Source organism: Sinohyriopsis cumingii, chromosome 5, assembly GCF_028554795.1.
Source record: "Sinohyriopsis cumingii isolate HCF-2022 chromosome 5, ASM2855479v2, whole genome shotgun sequence".
NCBI lineage: Eukaryota > Metazoa > Mollusca > Bivalvia > Unionida > Unionidae > Sinohyriopsis > Sinohyriopsis cumingii.
In genome coordinates, this window is record NC_142965.1 from 52,091,074 (window position 1) to 52,107,799 (window position 16,726).

At 37.1% G+C, this 16,726-nt stretch overlaps 1 protein-coding gene across 8 annotated transcripts in view; it reads left to right on the forward strand.

The window, feature by feature from the left end:
- The window catches only part of LOC149799161 (A disintegrin and metalloproteinase with thrombospondin motifs 18-like), a 78,224-nt gene that overhangs the window by 16,464 nt on the left and 45,034 nt on the right, over window positions 1-16,726 (forward strand). For all 8 annotated transcript variants that reach the window (XM_089958331.1, XM_089958332.1, XM_089958337.1 and 5 more), the window contains 4 exons: window positions 222-358; window positions 1,954-2,020; window positions 2,566-2,620; window positions 5,631-5,892. In XM_089958331.1, coding sequence (XP_089814457.1) covers window positions 287-358; window positions 1,954-2,020; window positions 2,566-2,620; window positions 5,631-5,892 — 456 coding nt within the window. In that variant the 5' untranslated portion in view covers window positions 222-286. The remainder of the gene's footprint in view (window positions 1-221; window positions 359-1,953; window positions 2,021-2,565; window positions 2,621-5,630; window positions 5,893-16,726) is intronic.

The following is a 16,726-nucleotide window of genomic DNA, read 5'->3' on the forward strand; positions in this document are numbered from 1 at the left end:
GCGTGATGTGACTCTTAGCTTTGAAACAGAAGCTGTCCTGATCGGTTCTTGTGCACATTGTAGTGATGATTTCAGATACTATAAAGCAAGATTTTCCGTGTTATTCTGAAAGAAATGTATTTCGTTTAAGTTGCACATAACTTGAGATACGATATAGAATGATTGCATGCTCCACTGATTAAAACAAGTGTTATATTTCTAACTCGTTTTTTTTCTTCCAGTTCTAGACAAGATACATGTGATCTAACAACAGGTTGTTGCTTCGCAGATTATTCAGCAGTAAACAATGTACTCTGTGATGAAAATTATCCCTTGGGCATTTATTGCTTTACTTTCAGGCCATATCTCCGCATCTTTGGTACGTATGTGCATCTGTCTATTGAATTTAATATTTCTAAAATGCTTTTTGAACGAAATTGGCAGCAGTATATTGCACAACATGGGGTATATAGTTACTTAATAAACTAAACGTGTAAAAATTCAATAAGATCATAACTAGCTCATTTGACCAGAGTAAGCAAGTCACATGACTGCTGGCAATACACATTGAAGTAAAGCACTACAGCCAACAACCTCCGCATCAGAGAAGAAACAGCTGATATCTAATTTATTATCAAAATGAATTGTTTTATTCGATATAGAAAGGAGTTATGGTGTGGTTTATTATCACTAGAAAGTATTCTCCTAAAGAAACAGGTTTTATTTACACAATGCTGGTTGGTTTAAGTCGTTCGCCATACTTTTAAGGGGTGGTAGACAAAGGAGCTAACTGCTAACACTATCGTCATATAGTAAATGACAGCTAAGAGCGAAGACATTCTGATCTGTATTATGCCAACATTAAATGTATGAAAGGTGTATACATGTATGGGGTTCAACGCTGTAATATTCTGTACCCCTCCCCTTCGACAACTAACACATCACTAGCAATCTTACAGACGTTTGTGTGTGTGTGTGTGTGTGTGTGTGTGTGTGTGTGTGGAGGAAGTAGGTGGGAAGAAAGACGAATGATGTACAGAAAAAATAAATTCATGCATCAAAAGTTGATATAGGTGTCCAGTTTTCTTATGGGAAGGCTTCCAAGAACAGAAAAAACACACTGACCAAGCTGCATGAAAATATCTTGTCTACAAATGAGTTGTTGTCAGAAAACTAAAGAATTGTATAAACTGTAAATAACTATGTAATTATTAATGACAATCAGGTCACTGTAATCTTATTTCCGTTGTGTTTGTTCTTAATGCTCTGAGGTACACCGAGACAAATTTCCATGAACATAGCATGATTAATTCTGGAGGTAATGATATATACGCACAATTTTGTCACTGTGATATTGTCATTTGCAAAGAATAAAACTATTAGTGTAAGACAAATAGGTCGCTGTGACCCTTTACTCTAGATTACTTTTAACGTACACGAGGACCTCAGCCAAGTTCGATGAACATATAACATGGTTAGATAGTCGAAATTTGCAAGTAATATGAAAGTTTAATGCTGACCTTAAGCTATAAATAACTCATTCACTCACGATAAGGAGATCACTGCTCGATATAGTTTTCTATGGTGGTTCCAATTCAAGAAAAATCAATATCCAGACCAAGTGTCATAAGAAACGATTCCTACAGCTAAAGTTCTGCAATGAAACAAAAATTTAAACATTGGGATTAACCTGTAAACAAGTAAGTCTTTATTATAAGAAAACAGGTCAATGTCGCCCACTTTTCATTGGGCTGGTTCAAACTGATTCCAAGAAGCACTCTCATGACATTCCACTCAAATTGCATGCCTAAAACTGTATTGGAAAGAAATGGGGAAAAAATTAACAATCTAACTTGCCTGATTGCAGAATACATGAATGATGACGCGCGTACAGTGTTGGATCATCTTTTTATAGTAGAGATGAGCAAATGAAGGCAGCTTGGAAATGAAGTGAATGTTTGTTTATTTCTGCAGGGTTTGGACTATGCAGATGGCAGTCATGAGATAGAAGAATTTATCTCGTCTAGAAAACTACGAGAAGGTAACTAAATATAGTAATATAAATATTACATGTATGTCACGCGTCAACGCTTCTTCATTTAGATGACACCCACAATTGGTCTCTTTTGAAGGACTGTCACAGATTTGTTTTTGTATTTTGCAAGTTTTTTTTCCAGATGAATCAAGCGAAATCGTCATTTATTTGGACCCCTTAATGTCTATTTTAACCCCCGCCCCCAAAAAAGGAATCATTCACGAAAAGTTTGTGTCAGTTGTTTTGCTGAGCATGGTTGAAAGAAATCTAATAACAAACTCTTTCTTCCATCTCATTTACTACTTTGTGGATACTGATTGAAATATTTTGTACATATAGTTCTCATGACTCACTGAGATGAAAAACAACTTTACCGATTCTGAATTGATAACAGCATGTAATTATTATTTAAATGTAATTAGTATATAGATATTTCATATTTAATATAAAACTCAGTTTCATCTCAATTCGCCAAATGTATTAGATGCTATATTGATTTAATAGTAGCGAACAAGATTAATAATTAAACTATTTTTTCTTATTTCCATCAGCTGGATTGAAAGATTTTGAGCTATCACGATTGGAGCACTTGGAGAATGGAAACATGTGAGTCGTTAATTCATTTCTCCCATTTAACGTGCTGAACGGTCACTGTAGATACGTGGGAAAGCTTTAACGAAGCTTCGCGAGGGTCGGTGGTTCCTTCCGGGATTTTCCCGGATTCTTCCTCCAACAGTTATGCTGGCTGCCATGTATAGAGCCTATCTTGTACTCAAAATCCCATACGAAGAAAAACAACAACAACATGATGAATTCTCGTGCGTAAATTACATCTGTCAGTCAACCATCACATAGTTTTCATTGGACAGCCGACTAATTCAATCGCCAACTACCTACTTAAATGCTGTCCAACCATGTAGGACACCAAGATAGAATTCGCCATGTAACATGTCCAATATAAACTCCTTCTAATTTCAATAATTTGAACCAAGACAAGATCTCGCAATATAATTATAAGTAATGTTTCATCATGTTATAATGTTGACAAAAGAATATATATTGGGTTTAATAACAAATATTGGTGTTCGCAAGCTGTCGGAGCATTCTCATCTTTCTAAAATCATTACATAAGTTGTGATGGTAGTATAGTGTGTGTGTGTGTGTGTGTGTGTGTGTGTGGTCAGCTTCAGTAGAGATATGAATGTCTCCAGAATTAAACATTTTCATAGTCATTAGGTTTTCCGGAGACGAATTCTTTAGGTTGATGACGCATTCATTCCAGCCAATCGAGTGTCTCTTTGACCAAACTCGTTTTGACGAGTTACTGCGTAATACAGTGTTTCTCAAACTGTGTGCCGCGGCACACTAGTGTGCTGCGAGAGATTTGCAGGTATGCAGTGTGAGTTTTTAAAAAATAATTAAAATTGCGTTTTGAAACCTTTAACATATCGAAAAATTAAATGGTAAATCAATGTCGCAAAAGTTAAAAAGTAACATATAAATTCTGAACCAAGTTATTCAAGTTGTAAACTTCATCAAATCTCGACCGCTTCAATCTCGACTTTTCTCTCAATTCTGTGAAGCGATGGATTCAGGCTACAAATGCTTGCTGTACCATACCGACGTTCGTTGGCTTTCAATGGGGAAAAGTGTTAAAGCGTCTCGTCCATCGCAAGATTGAAGTGATTTCGTTCTTGGAGTTTGAGAAAACAGACTTTGGATTCTCTCTTCATGACGAAATCTGGTGGCTGAAGGTTCAGTTTCCCTCCGATTTATTCGACAAATTAAATTCGCTGAATTTAAGTCTTCAAGGCCTATCGAAAAAAATCATCAATGCAACATCAAAACTGAAGTCATTTGATGACAAGTTGTCGCTGTGGCAAAATATGGTCTGGAAGGGAGTCCTCGACTGCCTTCCTACTGTCAACGAATCTCATTCAAACAAGAAAATCATCCCCGAAATTCTGGACACACTGAGAGACCTACAATCGGCACTGCAGCATTACTTCCCATCACGTGCAAGCGAGGAATATGGATGGGTGATCAATCCATTCGGAAACAGCGAAACTACAAATCTTACAACCGAAGAAGAACAGCTCATTGATTTAAACAAACGATAAATTTTTTCAGTCAATATTTCTCGAAAAGAGCCTGGACGAGTTTTGGATCTCAATCAAGAAGTCATATCCTGCAATCAGTTCAAAAGCAATCAAAGTAATTCTGCCATTTGTGTCGTCGTGGTTTTGTGAGTTTGGATTTTCAGCACTGAATGAAATCAAATCGAAAAAGAGAGAGAGAGACTTCTTAAAATCGACGATGAAATGCGCTCTTGTTTGTCGACTTTGGAGCCTCGCTTCAATCTGATTTGCTCTCGAAAGCAGGCACATCCTTCACATTAAATTTAAAATTAAATATATATGTAAAAATAAATCAGTTCTTCACCACACAAATTGTTAAATCTTTTCAGGTGTGCTGTGAAATGTTTTTAGATCTTTTTGGTGCGCCGCAAGACAAAATTTTTTGAGAAACACTGGCGTAATATAATAGATGAGTCCTCCTTTACTCTTCAAATCCATGGTTATTTTACAGTTGATGAGCAATTCGGAATCATAATAATAATCATCATCAGCTGAACAACCAGTGAAATGCAGAGGGAAGGTAACCTTATCTATATAGAAAGTATAGTATTATAGACATCAAAAACCGCATGCAAATTTCATTAGGGCTAGACAGGTGAAATGTAGATTAATGAGGACGATTCGATATATGATTGTGCAAACAGTTTCGGAATATGTTTTGCTCACCTAAATTTGGGGAGGATATATTTTAGATTCTAAAGAGCTCATAAGTTCTATGTCTTAATTGTATTAAAATCAATATATGTGATAAGTGAACCAGGTGTTAATAAAAGTCAGACTGGGAACACATGGTGATTGCTCAAGGTGTTTCCATACCCCCATCCCTCTGTCCACATGATTTGTATTTTTTTCTTGTGAGAGAAAACTGCTCCGGTAGCCGAGCGGTTAGAGCGTCCGCCTCGGATGCGGAAGGTCGTGGGTTTGATTCCGGGGCAAATCATACCAAAGACTTACAAAAAATGGGACTAACAGCTGCCTTGCTTGGCGTTCAGCATTAAGAGGTTAGTGTTAGGACTGGTCGGCCAACGTTATCTACAGTGTGGCAGTTAATGGTGATGTCTAGCACTGAGGCATTTTGCCACAAACATGCAGCATGATGTCCCACCCAATCAGAGACACCATGTCGACCAGTCCTAACACTAACATTTTAATACTGAGCGCATAGCGAGGCAGCTGTTAGTACCATTTTTATAAGTCTTTGGTATGACTCGGCCGGGGTTGGAACCCGCTACTCCACGAATCCGAGGCGTACGCTCTGACCGCTAGCCCACCGGAGTGGTCCCACGTACTGGACAACCCACTCATATTTGTGAAATGATTGATCACAACATAAAGCAATAATATATGATGCATCCATACAGCAACGGCTTATTTACACCAGAAAATCGCAATGGGTATTTGATTGCATTTAAATGATATTTGTTCAGGCAAGAGACCCTAAGACACTACCGTATTGCTTTCTTTCATTTGTTTCGTAGCATAGATTCAAAAATATTGAAAAGAATGAAGCGTTCAACTTCATTTCAACAACCGATCACCTTATCAGTACCAGCGTATGGAGAGACTTTTCAGCTTGAGCTGATGCACGTGCAGTCAGTGCTTCATCCCAGTGCTACCATATGGACACGTGCTGGAGATGCCGAGGAAACGAAATGGACAGGAACACATCCGGATTGTTTCCTTGCAGGATCCGTGAAGTCACACGGTGGGACAGCGTCGATGTCCTACTGTTCAGAACTGGTAATATATTTGGTGTTTTCATTCTCGCGCATTTGCTAGGAATCACGTATTTAAAACGTTAACGTGCTTTGATAAATTCTATTTTTATCACTTAGGTAACAACCTTCTGAATTTTATTCAGATGGAGCAATATCTGATAAACAAGAAAGACGTGATATAATAGCTATACTAATAATGTATTTGTTCTATCTCTGTAATTTATATAAATTAATATTTTTATTATTTGTTGAAACGTTCTACACTATATATATATGTTCTAACCATAAGGTCTGATCCCCATTGATATTGACTTCTAAAGGATAACTTTGTCAGTTGTGCAAAAGAAAACTTGTCAATAAATGATGATATTATTAACACATAAACACTTCCTGTCAACCTTAAGGGAATTATATATATATATATATATATATATATATATATATATATATATATATATATATATATATGTATATGTATATGTATTTCTTGCTACTAAGCAATTAATTATTCCCTAACACCCATTTTCCGAAAGGAGCAGCATTTCTGATAATATACAAGAATTACGATACTACTGAATACTAGGGAGGTCTGTAGATAAGCACAATGGTTTCAGAGTCTAGGATTCGGCCAATGTGGGTATGTGAGAAAGCTTGCCAGTAGCTTCTCGTGGGTCGGTGGTTCTTCCTGGGGTTTTCCCGGGTTCTTCCTCCACCATTAATACTGGCCGCCATGCATAGCCGATCGTGTGCTGAAAAATGGCGCTAAACCCCACAACAACAACAACAATGGTTTCAGAATATTGCTCCATACTCTGTGAGTGAAATTTCAGAAGGACATTTTAGTAGGTGATAGAACTAAACATAATTATAGTGGCTATGTAGTTATTCTGCAGAAGTAGTGGGGTGGGGTGGGGAAGGGCGCACATGTGATCCAAACGTTAATTATCATTTCCGGATATGTTTACATTATGGGGAACATGAGAGTCAAACGAGAAATTAACATTTTGAGGCACTTGATAGTTAAATGTACATATTTTCTTATAACTATTCAACACCCATTTCTGAGTTACTATCCATCAGCTACTTTCTGATTACTATCCAACACCCACCTTCTGATATAACAATGACCAAGACCTCCAATACCATTTTCTACCCATCAAAGTGGTTATGAGTGCTTCCACACATCGTACATGCAAACGTACAAACATGCTATTACAGAAAAGGTTTAGGATGTTAAAGAAGAGAGATGAAATCACACACAATCGCACATAAACAAGGGTAGATGTGTTTTAAAAGGGCTGTTTGATGTTTGCCACATTTACTTTTAGTGGATGCACCTCTCAGGTCTGGCTTCGGAAGCAGCACCGATTGACGGTTGGTGAGAGGAAATGGTGTAAATGGTTAGCCTTACTTTCCCAAACAAACGGTGGTTGGATTATGAACTCTGCATATTGTTAATACTGCTCTTGCTGATCCTGTTGTTGCAAGTTCTCCTCCTCCTTTCGCCTCATAAAACTTACCTTAGCAATGGGGCATACTGGTAGTGGTGCTGTTGGTTGCGGTATCTCCTCTCTCATTTTTTGTTATTCCCTCTTTCGCTTCTTCTCTCCTGCTCTTATCCGAGTTTGGTCGAGGCGCTGGAATTTGATCTCTCTCTATCAATCTTTTTCGCTCCCATCTCCTCTTTATTTCCACAGCTGTATGTGCTTCAAGCAGGGATGTGAAGGATAACATCACTCCGGTTTTGGTACATAGAGGAAAGAGAAACATTCATTTTTGTTTATAAAATAGATATCCATAATCTTTGCAAAACCACTATGTTATCGTTTCTAGAGAAATGTAATCACATAGCATTGAACTGAGCAGATGCAGCATTTCTTCTAATAAAGTCGATGATATCATCTTCCAGAGCAGATAATCGATAATAATCAAAATATTCCTCATTATGGTCGTTGGGGGTGTAGGGGACCACCATATGAGATAAGCTCGAACACGTCTTCATTTATAACAAAGGCCACTGGATTCCAAGAAGATGTGTACAAGCTTCAAATCAGAAGGTAATGAAGTCTGCATATATTCATTCTCCATAGGTAATGATAAGTGATAAGTTCACATTTGATTTTTTCTTTTAAAAGATATGACAAGTAAGTTGAAGATGTCTCGGTACTCTCTTTGCAAGTTAGCTTCAATTCTTTTCGACTCCATTCCTTAACTCCATTGCTTCTAATAGAGTTAATGAATCGTCAGTTATGTCTTTATAAGACTCTTTTAAAAACTCACCTTCTGACATGAATGTCCATGCCTTTTCCAGATACTCTTCCAACCGTTCTTCTTGATATATCATCAAAATTGATGCTTTGTGCACTACGAAAATAGATTAGACAATCATAGCAATGTTCGCTGCTCAGAAGTGGGATTCTTTCAGCTACGTTGCGACCAAACCAGAAGAGTGAATGTGAATCAGGAGAGTGAATGTTGTTCTTGTTTCTGCCAATCGTGACATCATGACTGTAGCTTCCTCTTGTTTGCTTGTGCTCTTTAACTGATGTTTTGGATATTAAACACCAATCTCACCTATTTTCATGGGTTCTTGTTTCATGTTTTATAATAATCCAGGATCAGGTCTTTCAAACTGTTTATTTCGAAAGTATTATATAAAATCTTGAAAAGAGAATGACATTTACAGTGTTCAGAAGAGTTAGTACAAACTGCAGTTCCACATGAAGTTGGCCATATTGTATATGGTAGAAATGTCCTTCGTTGCTGCCTTGGTTTGGAGCAAAATCATATTCTCCTGTATACTCATCGAACGAAATCCCTTGGTTAATGTTGGCTTCAGCGTAAAAGTAAGATCTCAAGTAATCTTTCTGGACAGAGTTAGGTTCAACAGGACTCGTACACAACGTCTGGCTAACTCAAATGACTTCTATCATGGACACGTTCATGTGTTAGAATTCGAAAGGAATTTCGTCGATATCTCCGTTGAGGGCTGCATGGATGACGATTCCAGTCAGTAAACTTTTCTTCAGTTGACTTTGGAAAACATGATTTTTGATCTTGCTTCGCAGTCCAGAGGCAATAGTGAAGGTTCTAAGTTCCACTCGTCATATTGGATACATGTTTGTCGTCCTGCTCGGAGGTTGGCTGGTGTCTTTTCCCACTACAGGTACGCTATACGTAGAGTGTATATTTTTCTATGTTCGTTTTGTACTTCGATTTCATCTTAGACGTACATCCCATCATTCAACAAAAATATGGCTTGCTCTCACATATCCAAGTGTAAGCGATCCATCATGTTTAAATCACGACCTTGTTTGAGTTTTTTGGCGGTCTTTTAATCCAGTATTATGAGCATCATCATACGGAGTCAAAGCTGTGACGTTGAACTTTTTTCAAACTGTCAGGTTTCTACACCGCTGAGGCATCCATATATTTGATTTCATTCCCTTACGGCATGGCAAATAGATCTACTTCTGACTCTTAACGTTCTCACAAATCTGGATGAATCGTTTTTAAAAGATATTCGTTTAGTAATCCAGAATGTCATTCTCTCTGAGAGATGTTCTTTTTGTTGCTTTTCTGTTCGTGTCTTAAGGGTCTGAAAGATTGCCAAAATCTCTTTTTGTCTTAATTTTCCAGTGGCATAGAGAAGGTATATTTGCGTTAGCCATGAGTATGACGAAAACAATATTGGTGTGTCTTTGTGACCTAGGAGTTGTTTTCCTGTTTGAATCAAGTCATTTTTGTTCTGCTTTCATAAGCATGTACAGGACTTTGCTGGTCGATGAGTACTCTTTGGAGAAATACTTTACTTTGTGCCAAAGGCGATCATAGGATTTAGGATGGATGCTTAATTGTTCGTCGGTCCTGAATAATTTCGATATTATACGTGTCGTCCTCTTTCTTAGATGTTCGTTGTAACTTTGACCAATACAGATTTCTTTTATAACCTTCTTTGTTCATATCTTTCAATTTTATAGAGGGGGTTACGTCCAAGTACTTGTCCTGTGACACAAAATATTTATATAGTCTAATTAGGTAAATAGCCTTTCTTAAATGTGTGTGTGTGTGTGTGTGTGTGTGTGTGTGTGTGTGGTTTTTCTTCAAATACGAACTCAGTCTCAGGTATAATAGTTCCTTCCTTTTGTTTCTGGTTTTTGATGTTGTAAACAACCTGTTAAACAATGACACTTCGTTCTGAGATGTCACTTATTTCTTCTGTAGCACATCAGATTATGTTACGATTGGCTGTAGGCTTTGACTAAATGTGGCAATACTTGGATGTATCTGAAGGTATGTTGATATGCGTAATATGTTCACAAACGTTATTTTGAAGTTCTTTGAAAACGTTCCTGCATCTGGCTTTTGCTTCAGGATTTTTATATGTGAAAAACAATTTGTTCTTTTTCTCTTCATTTTGTAAAGCTATTTTTAGAAATTAGGTTTGTGTAGTATGAACGTAGATGCGGGACTTCTATTGTTGTTTTAAGCATTGATGTACATGTTGTAGAAGTGAATTTTCAACTTTGGTTTTGGCTTCAGGATACGGTTGCTAGCGGCATGAGCAAAGATTGAAGCAAATGTTTGCCAAAATGTTTCAGTTTGTTGTTGCTGTTGTTTTCGTTTTTCGTATTATGTTTCATTACGTCTCGTCCGGGATTCGGAGAACTCGTCAAGAAAGAGGACGTGATATATATATATATATATATATATATATATATATATATATATATATATATAGTTTTGTAATTTTTTATTCATGTCTGTAATTTGCAGTGCTTATCGTCAGTTGAAATTTAGTACTTTCATAGGTTCTATATTAAGATATCAAAGCTCCTAAATTTGGATAGGATCTATGAATAGATGCATAGGTACGAGTTGACAGTTACTAATAATAAAATTATCAATAAATATGTTTACAAGTTTCGGACATTTTCACATTGGACAGGTGGTATCTTACAAGAATTTTATTAATTCCCATTGGATAGGTTAAATAATTAGAGTTCTTTTACGATGTTGTAATTTTTATATGTCATGTTAGAATATTGATGACGTGTTTGAGCCTTTTTGTCTGTATATAAGCTCGGACTATACAGTTTTTTTATTCTGATTCTTATTTCTTGTGTTCTTGTTGTAACATCAAGTCTGTTGATGTGTTTCGTGTTCTATTTAGGTATTATTTGAAACGAAAGAAAATCATTTGAATTATTCAAAGGAAATGGAAAGTGCACATTGGACGTTAATATTATTTTGGAACTATTGTGAATTATTCAAAGGAGTTCTGGACGACGCCATTTTGAAACATCAGGACTGTTGGCGGACCGGCATATTATTGGATCTGAAATTTATCCGGAACATTTCCATACTTTTTGGACTTTAATACTTTAATAGAATTTTTTCAGCCATAGTTTTGATTAAGCTCATAATACCTTAAGTTCTTCGTAAATGTCAATTTTATAACATTGATAATTAAATTGTTTATCGAGTTTTACATATTTGTTATTTTGCTTCTTTCTTAGTTTATGACCAGAGAGTCGTAACATGACGCTACATAATGCGTTTGAACAAACAGTTTGTTTCTTTCTCTTTTACCATCCATGTGGCTATGTATGTCATCCTCTTTACTACTTTTTGTTTTTCTTCTTTTCTCATAGCATTCTTAAATTTCTCATCGTAGGTTTATCCGCTTATTTCAACGATTTCTTGTAAAACACCTAAAGTCGTTGAAATAAGTGGCGATACTTTTGCAATGTATCTGTATTTGACAAACGTGTTCGATCCATTAACTGTTGTAACTTTTGTTGTACATGTAACATCTCCGGTAATATTCGTCATCCAAAGGCAAAAGTGTGATGTGAATGTTTACATGAATACTTGATTGCTCAAGCAGCAGAATCTCTCTTTCTTTAAGGAGCCGTTGTCTTTTAAATACTGTCAGAAAGAAAAGAAGTGAATGGTGTTTTATAGTCTCTTTGTAAACAGACGAGGAACGCGACATGTAGATAACGGGAACGTCTTTTCACGAATCGTGAAACCACTTTATACCAAATCTCAAATAATCTTGAGTGGTACTTTGAAATTAATTCTTAAACAGGCATATTAATGTCGATTAAGTAGCATCGTTATAAGCATTATTTCGCCAAGGCGATCTTAACTCTGTCCAACGCTTGCACCTGATATTTATCTCTTAAACTTTTAAACAACACCACATAACGCACACTGAGACTGATGGTACGATGCGTTTTACTTGTTAAAATAAATTGGATCATATATTGCTCCAACTTTATTTTAACAAGTAAAACAAGTATTAACAAATAATACTGGTATTGCGATGATATCTTTTCCATGTAAATCAATGTTTAATTTCCTCTTCATTTTCTCACAAGATATCGTTGAAGTTGCCAAGATTTGTACGACTAATGCCAGGCACAATCCCATCGTCGCAAAGAAATATATTGTAAACACGAAATAAATTCTCCTTCTCGTTGATTTTTTTTTCAGTAATGTATAGACCGATTGCCACTCTTTTTAACACCGCAAAACAAAACAAAAAACAAACGCTGTGGAGGACGATCAAATAAAAGTGCTTTGTGTTCGATACGACGTTGGACAAATTTGGTTGGGTCTGAACCACTTGGGTCAGCAATCAACATCTTCAAAGGATGCAAAGATACAGTGGCTCCATGCTTTGATGATCTAATTTTTTGACAATCACTTCGAAAAGTGATTTTGAGATGCGTTTCACTTGAATATAAATATGCTCTTTGTAAATGCGTTCTCGCAGCTCCAACGATAAAGCTTTCTTCTTCTTAAGTATCCAATAGGAGGATCATTTTCTGGACCGAGCAATTGAAAGTACCGACAGCACGAAGATCATCTGGAATGTTCCGGAAAAACTTTATCCTTTTACTTTCACTCTCGAACTTCCATGACGCAACTAAAACATTGTACTTCGTTTCCTTGTCCTAAATAGGCTTATCCTGCTCCGGCTAAAGATTTGGGTCTAGGTCCTTCCAGATGTTTTCCCTTTGAAAAACTGGAGCCGACTTTCAGAATTATAATAGCGAGTCTAATCCTCTGTAAACTTGTATTATTCATTGATTTGTAATTCCGTATATTCTTCTTGTGACCTTGCATGTTTGTGAGTGTATGGGTGAGTTTGAGTTATGGGTATATGAAAGCGTCACATTTAATAGCAAAGTGACAAGGTCGTGCAACATCGCTGACATCACAGGGTACAGCACTCTGGTAGAATGGCACTGCATAACATTCGATTTCATTGAACCTGAAGTTAGCATTGGGTTCAAATTTTCAAAATGACCGATGTGGAGTGAAGCATATTTAGAACTGTAACGATAGAACAACCGTAAAGCATTAGTTCGTCCTTCAAACAAAATGACACAGACATGTAAGGGATCTATGTCCAACATTTAGTAATCTTCGACCATGCGACGAAATTCTGTATCTTGTTTAAATGCATATAAGAAAAACAGTGTCGTGTTCCTGTATTTCCATCACTTGGCATCCTTGATTTTCTAAACGCTGGCGATGTTGGTAGATTTATTTGGTCGTACAATTGTTCCATTGTTGACTCACTGAAATAATTGTTCCGGTCTCATTGTGGAAAACAGATAGTGTAAATGTGGAGAGAAAATTAAACAGTCCTGAAATTTCCTTCACGCTCTGCTGATTTTCTAATTCCCACCCGCCCACTGAAAAAATTCCAAGTTCTGTTCTCCACCACCGTTTCTGCCATGTATCAATTTATCTTGTAATTCACACTAGTAATGCAACCAACACAAAGCGTTGTGCAGAATATCAACATTTGACATATAAGATTAAGTTGATATGATGTCCAGGGTTTTCTCAGGTATGAACTTCTTTTGATAGACTGATCCGCACCCTTTGGCAATGGTAGGAGCTTCCTTCATGGGATCGAGAAATAATGGTCAAATGTTCCACAACAACGTCGTAAAATGTTCACATCGGATCCACAATATTTCAATAGTTGCTTTTGCAAATCAAAAGGGACTGAAGAGAAAATATGATACCAAACGTAGCAAGTGTCTTTGTATTTGTTCGCATACCATTGATGTTGTAGTAGTGAGTTATTTTACGGCAAATGCGGGAACAATTTGTGTTGATTAGTTTCGGTATTGCGAAAGTGTGGAAAGTAGTTTGTGGACATATATGCCTAACTAAACGTTTTAGGCATTTTACTCAAAGCCTAGTCAGATGACTCATAGAATCTTTAATTGTCCCTTTCTACTTTGATGTAAATAATTTTGGCTATGTTCATCCCGAGTGTTGGACATTCAGTTCCTTGAATAATATTTCTAAAGAAATTGTAAATGGCGTATACTGAGAGATTGTGAGCTACCTTAACGACGACGGTTTCTGTAACGATGTACGTCCAAGTGTTGTCGGTGAGGTCTAAAACCCACTCAACAAATTCAGAAATAGTAGATACTAGAGCCACGAAATATATTTTCACGTCCGCCTGAAATCACCCTAAAATTTCGACAGAGATGATATAAAAGGTTTTGCACACAGTCGATGCAAACGCGATAAGCTGCGTAAATATTTGAGATGTAAATTATATTCTCCTGTCGATAGTCAGAGTAAGCAAATGTAAAATCCACACAATGGCCCTGTTACTTTTTCATGTTATAATCTTCTTTCAGTAGTTATTAATATCTTTGAATGTAACATCTATGTTCTAACTCAACGACTAGGTCACAGAAACGACATATTTTCTTTCTTGCACAAACATGGGACCTTTTGTTATTCTTACGAACACGTTAAGTTCAAGTTGAAAACATAATATGCAAACACATCTGTCGTTCGAATCGTTTCATGTGATGTTGCTCTAAATAGTATGGAATGACGAAATGTTGCTTGTAGGTAGAGCGTTGAACCCTTTCTTTCATTCAGGAACGCATGATTTGAAAGCTAAACAGCCACCACATCTCCCTTCATAATGAATATTTTCCCCCGATTGGTAAATGCTTGGTTAATTTTATTGTAATAGTAACTTCATCTCAGCCAAGATTAAAGTCAGAGGACAGGAACTGGAAACAATGAGCCAGTTCGAATAGACTGGTTCCATAATCACCGACGATGGATCAAGAGCAGCTATGTCAAAGCTAAGACCCATCTGGAGAGACAAGAATATCTGTCTGAAAACTAAAATCAGACTATTGCAAGCACTAGTCATCTCAGTTTTTTTTGTATTCATGTGAGGCCTGGACCATGACAGCAGAATTGCAACGAAGAATCCAGCACTTGAAATGAGATGCTACAGAACCATCCTTGGCATCTCTTACATGGACCACATAACAAATGAAGAAGTGCGTAACACCATCAGGCGCAAAGTAGGCCAATATGAAAACCTCCTCACCACCGTCAAAAAGAGAAAGCAGAAATGGTGTGGCCATGTCACTTGAGTCAACAGTCTATCCACAACAGTCCAGCAGGCCAGCATCTAGGGTGGCAGAAGGGGAGGTAGACATAGAAGAAAGTAGACTGACATCATCATAGAATGGACCAGGAAAAGTTTTGCGGAGACACAGGCATTGGCACAAGATCGAGAAAAGTGGAGGGAACTGGTCAGATGTTCAGCAGCACAGCGCCTTGACGACCACACTAGGTCAAGAGACTGATGATGATGATGATGATGATGATGATGATAATGATGATGATGATGATGATGATGAACTTCATCCGAGAAATCCTTGATAGCTGTAATAGCATTGAAATGAATCTGGTGTTGGTAACGGTGAATACATTTTTCATCTAGGAGTCAAGTCGTCGAGAAACGAGATCGCCACGAATAACCTGTGGGCACACTTTCAACGTTTAACGAGGTGAAATCAGGTTGTGAATTTTACGAATTTCAGTACCTCCACACAGGTTATTCTTCAATGTCAGTTTCGTGCAAAACTGTTTCTGCTTCTATCCATTTTGGAGTCTCTCTCATCATCTTATGTTAACTCATAATCGTTTCCATACTGCTATATTTTTCTTCATGACATAAGGACCAGCTACCACAATGGCGCGAGGTAAAACATTTGGTCGTGATGGTTGTTACCCTAGAATATATTGTGTTTGTTACTGCGGATTTCATCAACCAAAAAAGCTTTTTATCGTCTGCTCTCTCTTGAGGTGAAACGTACGCGATGCAAAATGCAGCTTTTTCATCGATATTGAGATACTCGTCGTTGAATTGCTGAACGTGTAGAATTATATCTCCAATTTTGGAAGATGTTAATTCTGCAGGTGTCCATCCAAACATGATACTGTCATGAGAGTTGATAATCTCAAGCGAGCATTTTGTTATATGTGGTTTAAGTTCATCTAACATTTACTCAGAATAATTCGGCAATGAAGACATAGGATTCGGCAATGAAGACATAGATTTGAACTCTTTAAACCTCACCGTGTATGTGATAGGCGTCATTCAAAATTTTCTGGAAGTCACTTTTCTGAGTAGCTCCAATGTCAAAATAAGCTCTAGCAGCTGCCGAACATTTTTCTTTTCCCATTGATCTTGACTCCCTAGGTCTCATGGTGGTTGATGTTGGATAGTAGACCATAATTGCATCTTCAAAAACCATTGGCATTTACTTCTGCCAACACTTCTGTCAGTGCACGAGTTGACAAGGTAGTATAGTGGTTACAGTTGTTGGATCCGGCGTCTGGGTGGTGAACGTTGACATAGTTACAGGGGTTTTGGAAATCTTGGATGGTGAATCTCTCTCTTTCTCTCTCCTTTGTCTCAATTGGTTTAAATTAACTCCACCAAAATATATAACTGTTTTATTTTCACTCTCTTTGTTCTGCTCGTTCTTCACAGT